This window comes from Sciurus vulgaris, assembly GCF_902686455.1.
Source record: "Sciurus vulgaris genome assembly, chromosome: 16".
Classification (NCBI taxonomy): Eukaryota; Metazoa; Chordata; class Mammalia; order Rodentia; family Sciuridae; genus Sciurus; species Sciurus vulgaris.
This window is the reverse complement of record NC_136477.1, coordinates 15,556,715-15,567,254: the sequence shown is the minus strand read 5'-3', so window position 1 is coordinate 15,567,254 and position 10,540 is coordinate 15,556,715. Positions and strand designations below refer to the sequence as shown.

At 48.2% G+C, this 10,540-nt stretch overlaps 1 protein-coding gene across 1 annotated transcript; it reads left to right on the top strand.

Moving 5' to 3' along the window:
- Positions 1 to 3,381: 3,381 nt before the first annotated feature.
- Positions 3,382 to 4,329, top strand: LOC306646981 (olfactory receptor 10H1; the record flags this gene model as incomplete). Its single annotated transcript, XM_079115917.1, has 1 exon — positions 3,382 to 4,329. One exon carries the CDS (start codon positions 3,382 to 3,384, stop codon positions 4,327 to 4,329), a length of 948 nt encoding a protein of 315 aa, XP_078972043.1.
- Between the last annotated feature and the right edge of the window lie 6,211 nt (positions 4,330 to 10,540).

Here is a 10,540-nt window from a genome sequence, read left to right as displayed (position 1 = left end):
GGAGCACAGGAGGCCTGAGAGCACAGCACGCGTCCCCCAGTGTCGCCCATTTGGTCTCTCCTGGAGGATTTTGTTCCCAAGCCACTCAGTCCTCTACGACTTCAGAGAGGCAGGACTGTGTGGCTCTGTCGGGCTCCGTCCTGGGGAGCCAGGGCAGATGCTGACCTCAAAGTGGGGAAAGAAGAAGGTGGTTCCAGGAAGAGAGGCCAAGAAACTGGAAGCTGCAGTACTTGGGGATGCAGCCTCCAGTCACCAGGGTAGCTGGTTCCTCCTGTGTCTCATGAGACACCCGTCAGGGCTTGACCTAGGACCTCACCCACTGAGGAGCCACTCTCTACTGCTCCAATGTCCCCAGAGGGCCATGGTAAGGCTCGGTCCCCAGTCCCTGGTGCTTCTTGGAGGTGGTGGAGCCTTGAGCAGGTAGGGGAGGTTTTAGGTCACTGTGGCGTGCCACCACAGGGGCCTGTGGGACCCTGTCTCCTTCACACCCATCCATGAGGTGGATGGGCTTTCTCCACACACTCCGGCCGGGCCATGCAGTGCCACCAATGGGATCAACTGATCCTGGACTGAAACTTTGAAAAACATGAGTCAAACTAAACCTTCCTTCTACTTGAGTTGATTTTTCTGAGTTATTTGTTAACACTAATGGAAAGCTGACTACTACAAGAGCCTTGTTAAATTGGATTTTTTCTCTAGTTCTGGGGATTGAATCCAGGGCCTCACACATGAGAGGCCAGCGCTCTACCACCGAGCTGCACCCAGTTCGCAACACTGAATTGTTATGGTGGCAAAATACATCTAAAAATTGACCATTTAACCATTTGTTTTGAGGCTGGAGGTGAAGGCAGGGAGAGAGAGGGGGAATAGGGAGGTGCTGATCAAAGGGCACAGAGCTTCGAGTGGACGGGAGGACTCGGTGTTGAGATCTATCGCACAGCTGGTGACTGCAGTCGAGGACCACGTATTGTGCAGCTCACAATCACCAAGAGAACACACTTTAAATGTGTCATCACAAAAGAATCACAGAGGGCTGGGGGTGTAGTCACTGGTAGAGGCTTGCCGAGCCCGCGTGAAGCCTGGTTCAAACCTAGCGACACACACACACACACACACACACACACACACACAGAGTTTTTTAAAGCATATTAAGCAGGTTTTATTTAAAGGTAATAAGACTACTCTTCTCCAGGGAGGGAGAAGGGGGCCATGGCTCATGTTCTAGAGTCCCTAGAAGTGGGCACAACCTCCATCTTTTACAGGTTAGGGTCTCCTTTGTTCTGTTCTCTTCCCCCTTATCTCTCCTTCTTGCCTACGTGACTCGCCCAGGAGTTGCCGGTGACACAGCAAAGAAGGTGGGTGAGCAGCAGATGGCAGGGGGAGGGCCACAGTGATTCAGGCAGGTGAGGGCCAGGGGGCATTAACCAGCAGTTCCCTGCCTGCAGTCCTTGACTGGTCCATGGTAGAAGTCTGGTTGGGAAAGATCATCTGGGGTGGGTGCTTCTATGAGAGAGAAACAGAAAGACCTGAGTACTGACATGAGATTAGGACAAAATACACGTTGCAGCATCTGGAACATGTCAATGAATGTCATGAAGGTGACAGAAGTGAATAATCTCTCACCAGGAGGTGGAAGAACTGAGACGTTGTTCCCATAACAAGGCCTATCAAAGGCTGGAGAGGACAAGGCCTTTAATTTGGGAACTTTAACTTTGTCAGAGTTATCAGGAATGTAAACACGACATTTAATTCACATTTAAAAAAATTAAAAAGAACACATTACTGAGGTCATGAATGTGGTCGTGAGCTTGATTTAATTATGTAACATTGTATGTGTATGTCAAAACATGTCATATTTTGCAAATGGATACGATTATAATTAGCCAGCAAAAATAATAACAAAAATTTTAAAAGTAAACCATCACAAAATTAAGGTAGAATCATATCAAAGTGGATTCTACTGTCATGTATAACTAAAAAAAATACCCAAATAAATTCAAAAATAAATAATGTCTAAGATCCAGTGGCATTAAGTACATCTGGCACCTTCTCTCACTAGGGCCAGATATATTTCATCTCCCAGTTCCTGCCCGCTCCCTGCCCCATCTCTGGTCACCCCTAGTCCAGGGGCCACACGACCCAAATGTCCATCACTGGGGCAGTCTCTTCACATAGTTCAATGTCATTTGGCCATAGAAGGGAACAAGGCCATGATGCAGTGACCTTGGGGATGAACCTAGAAACGCCATGCGGAGCAAAGAACTCAGATAACACCGTCACGCATTCTATGAAATGTTAGAGTGGGCACACCCACAGAAACAGAGCGGACCAGCGGTTTGCTTGTTAAACTCTACATTGCCTAATTGAAAAAAAAAAAGATAATTTAAATGTGGTTAAGTGATTCTTAGAGAAACACGGAAATCTCATTAAATTGGGATTATTTACTGAGCACAAACCGTGTACACTTGCTCACTCGCTGTATTGATGGAATGAGCATGTGTGACAGCTTGTGGGTTGGGACTCAAGACCTCATTTATTTCCCCCCAAAATATTTTGAGGGAGGAAGGGGAAACAGTTGCAGAGAAATGAGGAAACTTGCTCCAGTGACGCAGCTGAGGAGTAGAGATTTGGACTGGAGTCGGCTAACGCCTGCCTCCTCCTGTCTGATGGTCATGCAGCATTATCTCAGAACACACAGAAGTGCCTCACGGGAGCTGGAAGACAGCCCGGGGTGATTTCTGGCTCTTTCCTTAGAACCTCATAGTCTGTCACCTCTGATTGTCCACATGGATAACCCAGAGGAAGAATCTGATTGATTTAAATTAAATTGGAGATGCACCTAACCCAAGGAGCTGAAGCCAGCGGTAGGAAAATCTTGTGGCATCAGAAGCTGTGGGAAGAGCAGGATTTATCACAAAGAAATAGCTGGGCAGGGAAGCGATGGCAGGAAGCTACAGAAAAGGGACATTTTCACTGGGGGAGGCAACGTGGAGGAAGAGCAAAGGGTGTAGTCTTTGGAGTTAGCCACCGGTCAATTCAAGTAGTAAGTTGGACATTTCAACAGCTTCACCTTGAGCAACTTGCTTACCCTTTCTGTATCCCGGTGTTCTCGAAAGAGCATGCTGGAGATACTCAAGGTGAGGCTGAAAATATCGTATCATCCTAAATGGGTGACCATGGCCATTTTCCATCTCACTTTCTGTGGACCCAATGAGGTCCACCACTTTGCTTGCCATGTCCCGCACCTGTTGGGCCTTGGGAAGTGAATGAATGCATCCTGTCATCCTTTGTCAGGATCAGCCTGTTTGGGCAGGTCCAGGAATGGTGGAAGCTGCTAACCCTTCTCCATCCGGTTTTTGACCTTACCCAGGCATAGCCTCCATGCAGAGAGCCAATCGCTCAGCCGTGACTGAGTTCATCCTCGTTGGATTCTCCACCTTCCCCCACCTTCAGCTGATGTTCTTCCTGCTCTTCCTGCTGATGTACCTATGCACACTGCTGGGAAACCTGCTCATCATGGCCACCATCTGGAGGGAGCGCAGCCTCCACACACCCATGTACCTCTTCCTGTGCGCCCTCTCCATCTCCGAGATCCTCTACACCTTGGCCATCACCCCCCGCATGCTGGCTGACCTGCTCTCCACCCACCACTCCATCGCCTTCCTGGCCTGTGCCAGTCAGATGTTCTTCTCCTTCACATTCGGCTTCACCCACTCCTTCCTGCTCACTGTCATGGGCTACGACCGCTACGTGGCCATCTGCCACCCACTGCGCTACAACGTGCTCATGAGCCCCCATGCCTGTGCTTGTCTGGTGGCCTGGTCCTGGGCTGGTGGCTGTGTCATGGGGCTGGTGGTGACCATGGCCATTTTCCATCTCACCTTCTGTGGTCCCAATGAGGTCCACCACTTTGCTTGCCATGTCCCACCCCTGTTGAAGTTGGCCTGTGGGGAGGACGTACCAGTGGTGGCCAAAGGCGTGGGCCTGGTGTGTATCACAGCCCTGCTGGGCTGCTTCCTCCTCATCCTCCTCTCCTACACCTTCATCGTGGCTGCCATCTTGAGGATCTCATCGGCAGAGGGGCGGCACAAGGCCTTCTCCACATGTGCGTCCCACCTCACGGTAGTGATCGTGCACTACGGCTTTGCCTCTGTCATCTACCTCAAGCCCAAGGGACCCCAGTCCCTGGAAGGAGACACCTTGATGGGCTTCACTTACACGGTCCTCACGCCCTTCCTCAGCCCCATCATCTTCAGCCTCAGGAACAAGGAGCTGAAGGTCACCATGAAGAAGACCTTCCTCAGCAAACTCTACCCAGAAAAAATATGACACTCTGGGAGGAATTCCTTGGAGTAACTAAATTGGCTCACCAAATTCCACTGTTAGTCATGATGCTCCATCAACATGTCCTAAGCTATGTGTTTTAGATGCTTCCAGGTTGTCTTTGCAAGAAACCTATGAGTGTGCACACCAGGGTTAATCAACATCAGGCATTTATTTGGGACAGAAGGATCTGTGAGGTAATAACACAGAGAAAATGTTATTTGACTGTTTCTACCTACTACAGCTCCCTTGATCAGAACCAAACCTGTAATCTGTTCTTCCCAGGCCAAAATCCAAAGTCATTAATATTTCCAGTGGCAGAAACCTTCGATGCAATGAGAAGTGGCAGACATCACACTCCACTTGGCAGCCAAAGGGAGGAATAACTCAGTTCTGTAAGTGTACCAAAAACTACCACCAGCAAAATGCCGTAAAGTTCAGCATTGCCCAGATCTGTGCAGTATTAGTTAGAAACACTAATAACCAGATTCACAGAAAAGAAATGAAGAAACCTTGATACCGTGAGTGTGAATCTTGAATACTTATAGACAGAGATGCCTTTGTGGTTGATTCAAGTAAAAGTGCCTCATTGTGAGATATTGTCCACTGTGTTAGACAGGGACACAGCACATGGGCCAGCAGGGAACTCACTGATGAACGAGGACAGTGAATTCAGAGCCCAGGATGGAAACTTATTTTATCTCAGGCTTAATGCACATCTGTTTCTCCCTGAAGAGGGATTAAAGGTTGAGCCCACTGAAGAGTATTTATAATTTGCTAAAATTAGGTGTCGTCGCATTTAAGTCGAACAGCAAACTACACCATTTGTCCTAAGTACAAATTCAGTCTGCCTCTGTCTCTTCAGGAGTGAAAAGAAATCCTGGGATAACATGAACTGGAAGGAAAAGGGGAACAATTTCAGTCACAATGGAGAATCCAGAGACGCCCCCTTTGCAGAATGCATGCTATGCCTCGCGTCAGGCAGAAGGGGTCCTTCAGCCTCGTGCAGTGGCAAACAGGACCTCACATGCGCTGAAGGTGTGTGACTCACTCAAGGTCACACAGCAGAGAAGCCAGGCATCCCACAGAGGTTTTTGCTGACTCTGTGTCCACTCCATTCAGGGCTTTATGCAGGTCTTCCTACAGGAGGTTCTGTGGATCCCAGTGCCAGGGAGACTGTCCATTCTCCAAATCAAACACCCAATATCCTTATTTCATGGCACAGGAGCTCAATAGTGACCCTTCAGGTACGGGAGCCTACGTCCTTGGCACACTGAGAAAATTCAGGAGTCACTATTTTAAAGTAAGTAAGATCCATATGGCCTCTGAGCCCAGTGATATCCCAATAGTTAGGGAACCTGGGAAACGGAGGGGCAGCCACTGTGAGTCCAGCACTGGATATTCACACAACACTCTGCATCCTTGGGCTGCAGGCTTCATGATTAGATCACCTTGTTCATTCCAGGACCAGCGTGGTGGCGGAGCATATAATCAATTCTTAACAAATATTTCTAGGGTGAACTAATCAATTCCCCACGACTCTGAACAAACCAGAATATTTGCTCACGTATTTACTGAGAACCCTCGCTGCCCTCCAAAGCCACGGGAAAGCATGTTTCAGACAGACCGATCCAGGTTCCGATCTTGACTCCGATTAGAACAGACACTTGGTTACGTCAGCACCTTGGAGATATGTTCCACATCTGTGTAAACAAAAAGGTGTTCAGAGCAGGGACATTTATGATTGGAAAACGCAAGATTAGTCATGAATAAAGAGCTGTTAAACAAATATTGGCTCATGAATAGAGTGGAACACAAGGCAGCCATTCAAATCACTCCAACCAGGTACTTGGCCGGAGTCGCTCCCTCTTGGGCATCCTGTTGGGTATCGAGGATTTGTGTCTGTATGTCCGACTTGGTACTCAGTGAAGGGGAAGTTGTGGGAGAGCTCCAGAGAGGCTGCGGACTACCAGGGGCACCTCTGGGAGAAGAGCCACTCAACCAAGGGTCATGACCAGCCCCTCTTCTCCCAGAATCCCCTTCTCCAGAAACCGTCTTTGATCTATGGCTCCAAGCATCTGTGAAGTGTCCCTACGACTCATCTCCAAGACAACAGTTGCTTTCTCTGGAGACTGAGAAGGGCTGACCCATGGGTCAGGCTGTGCACTGCTTGAGTGATTCATCAAATTGCCTCTTATCTTGTAGGCTCAGTTTTCCATCATTAAATTGGGTTTTAAAAATAACGTGTACACCTTTTAGGATGGTTCTCAAAACTAAATAGCACTTCCTGCTTAAGGGCAGTTGGCAGTGTCTGGTATCCACAAAGCAACCAATAAATGCCATCTTTACAATATTCACTTAGTAATTATTAGTGGCCTCTATGTCTCAAGACCTGTGTTCACTGTAGGGGCAAAGGGAGGCATCCATCACTGTTCCTGACCTTTAAGTTATTCGCGTGAGGCTCAGTGGAATGATACACAAAAATATCAGAGCCGGAACCAAGATAGGGACTGTATTGGTGCTGGTTCTCCAGAGACACAGAAACAGTAAGATATAGACAGATGGGTGTAAGTAGACAGTAGGTAGATAAATATTTACTATCAGGTCTTGGTCCATGTAATCATGGAGGTTGAGAAGCAGGTCTTGGAGACCAGAGACCATGCATGCCAGAGACCAGAAAATCAGGGCTGCAGTTCAAAGGCCTGAGAGCCCGAGACCTGACAGCGTACATCACAATCTGGGTCTCAAGACCGAGAACCAGGGCTGGGGAGTTAGCTCAGTTGGTAGAGTGCTTGCCTTGCAAGCACAAGGCCCTGCGTTTGATTCCCAGCACAGAAAAAAAAAAAAAAAAAAATAGATCAAGGCCGAAAACCAGGAACACCCAAGACAGAAGAAGAGCACTCCCTGTCCCCGCTCTTGCAGGCAGGGGGAGGGAGCCTGAATCCCCTTTGGCTTCTCATGTTGAGAAGTCCCTCAACTGTTCAGACGATGCCCTCCCAGACGGGGGGCCACCTGCTTTTCAGGGTACCAGTTGCAATGGCAATCCAGAAATGCCGCAGACACACCAAGAGATAATGTTCCCTTGGGCTTCCTGGCCTCCCATGACCCAGTCAACCTGACACAGGTCACTAACCATCTCAGGGACCAAATTCTAAGAGTACTGACAGCAAGACCGCTGTGGCTGCGGAGGCCTCAGCTAGGTCCTCCCTAATCCACGGGTGACAGTGGTTCTCACCCAGGGGCGATGTTCCCTCATCGGGGGATGTTGGCAAGTTTCTGGAGTCCTTTGAGGTTACAACTGAGGGAGGTGGAGATGTGCTACAGCATCTAGGAGATCAAAGACAGGGATGCTGATGAGCGTCCCACGGCACACTGGACAGCCTCCCTGCAGCCCTTACTGTCAGCAGGACCGAAGGCCACAAACCTCACTGTGCTCGCTCAACAAACACTGATGGAGCACCTACTGTGTGCCAGACTCCATGGCGAATAGAACACTGAATCAATTATACAAAATCCCTAATCCCACTGCTCACACTTGAGAGGGAAGATAGTGCTATGAAAGAAATATAGGCTGTCCTCTGCATGTGTGGGCCCCACATCCTCAGATTCAACCACCTGCGGGATGAAAATATTTTAAAAAGTGGCATCTGTACTAAATCTGTACAGATTTTTCTTGCCATTATTCTCTCAAATAATACAGTTTAACGACCATCTACACAGTGTTTACATTTTATCAGGTATTCTGAGCCACCTAGGGGGACTGAAAATCTACGGGTGTAGGTCCTGTTCAACTCTAAGCTGTTTCATAAAGAACTGGAGCATCCCCTGATTTTGTTACCATGGGGTCTGGAGCCAATCACCCCATGGAATAGTCAGGGAATCTTGTGACTAATTAATACAGAAGGTCAATTGGGAAATTAATGAGTAGGAAGAAAAGGTGGTGGAGATGGTGACAGAGGAGGAAGTCGGGGAAGGGCTTCCTGGGGAAATGACAAGGAGGTCTAACTTGGAAAGGGGGTCCCAGGTAGAAGGTGAAGAAGGTCCTGAGGTCCGTGGGTGCTTGGTTGACCAGAGCTGGCCACAGGGCTGGAGGGTTGAAGAGTGCACATGGAGATGGACAGGGGCTGATCCTGCAACTGGGCAGCCACATTAGAGTTTATACCACGTCCTGAGAAAAGAGGACCTTTTACAATTCCCTTTGAGGGAGACCCCTCTGACTGCTGTGCAGAGACACCTTTGGAAGTTGCAGTTGAACAAGAGGAAGACCGTTCCTGAGGTGGGGACTGGAATTTGCTCTGCAGGCCAGGTCAACATGGAGGAAGAGCAGAGCCAGGCGGGCAGAGCATTGCCTCTGCAGCTGGCCTTGGTCCCCAGCAACTGGCATCTGTAACTCAGGGCTCCAGTCCGCTCAGGGAGGGTGTCCCTGGAAGTCTGGGGATTTTCCCGTCGACAGCCTGTCTTCATGCTCCTGTGCCCTAATCACCTCTCTGGGCTCTGCCTTGGGGACAGCAGTGAATGTGGCACAGAGGGGACCATTAGCCAGGAAGGGCACACGGCAGGGAAAGCAGGCACAGGGGGACTTCAGACAGGAGAAGCCGATTAGTGGAAGGAGATGAAGACAGGGCCCCTGGGGCAGGGGACTGGCCAGTGGGACTTCTTAGTATATGCTAGTGGGGGGTCATCATTCCAAGACCCCATCTGTATTTATTTACACTGACTTTGCCATTTATCCCTGTTTTCTGTCACCAGATGAATTAATGGTGACTTCTATTTTCCAGTCTTTGGAGGGAAAATAAATGCAACTGATTTTTACTCCTTTGGAGGGCATGTGAGGCAATCACCTCAGGACCCAATTTGATGGTCACCAAAAATTCAGCACGTGAGATAAATATGATTTTTAAGGCCTTTGGGAATGGACCCAGGGCCTCACAAATGCCAGGCAAGTGCACCACCACTGAGCTACATCCCCATCCAAAGATGATGTTTATTTAATGCAATGCTTTTGTCATTCAGAATTATGTTATTTTAAAATTATACATATTTCTGGGTACAGTGTGACAATTTGATATATGCTAAATCAAAATGAATTTCAAAAGCTCCGTGATGAGCTTTTTATCTACATTTCAAACAGAAAGATTGACATGTTGCCCTTACAGGACCCTGTCTCCCTTACTCCACCCTGACCCAGGGGTCTGCAACATGCTACTTATAAAAAGCAACATATAGACACCGAGCTCAACCTTTTTGATTCTTTCTAATTTGTATAACAACTAATACTAAGCAAAGGAGTAAACATAAGGTTGTTTTGAATTTCAGAGGGCATTGACATTGATCCACGAAACTACAGCAAGTTGGCCTTTTCTCTGAAGACCCTGGGGAACCGCAGTGACATTTCTGGGGCTTAGTCAGAAGCCACCTTTGCCTTCAGCTTTCAGCGTCACACTGTGATTCTCACCTGTCCCCCAGGATGTTCCATGCTGTCTCCAGAATCATGGCCCCCTGAAGAGCACCAGCTGTCCCCGGGGCTTGTGCTGGCCACTCACACACCCCCGCCCCGTGTGGGGCAACTATGGGGGGCGAGGGGGCGTTCACTGTTTCACAGGGGACTTCACAACTGATAGGGAAGTCAAAGGGTGCCCCAAGTATTGCTGCTTACCCACCCTGGGACTTCTAATGTAACCCAGGAACCTGGCTTTAAAAGTGATCAGGGATTTTTTTTTAGGGTAAATGATTCAATCCAGGGTGAACAGCTGTAATCTGAAAATCCAAAATGTGAAAAATGCTCCAAAATCCAAAACTTTGCAGCCTGATGACGCAAGTGGAAAATTCCACACGCGACTTCCACCGCGGGTCACAGCCCAAATGCAGGGGACCAAAAACACTGTGGAAGTCCCTTCAGGACATATGTATGTGATGTGTGTAAAACATAAATGATTTCACGTTTAGGCTCCTATTCTATCCCCAAGATATCCCAATGTGTATATGCACTTATTCCAAGATTTGAAAAAAATTCTGAAATCTGAAACGCTTCTGGTCCCAGGCACTTTGGTTAGTCTATACTCAAGTTGTATTTAAACATGATGACCTTTTCCATATCAATACATCTACTGAAAAATAACAAAACAGAAACATGATGTTCAGTTTGGCCAAACTCTTCAGGTGTCTCCCTAATTCTTGCACAGTAGGTATTTCTTTCTAACCTCATAAGAACATATTT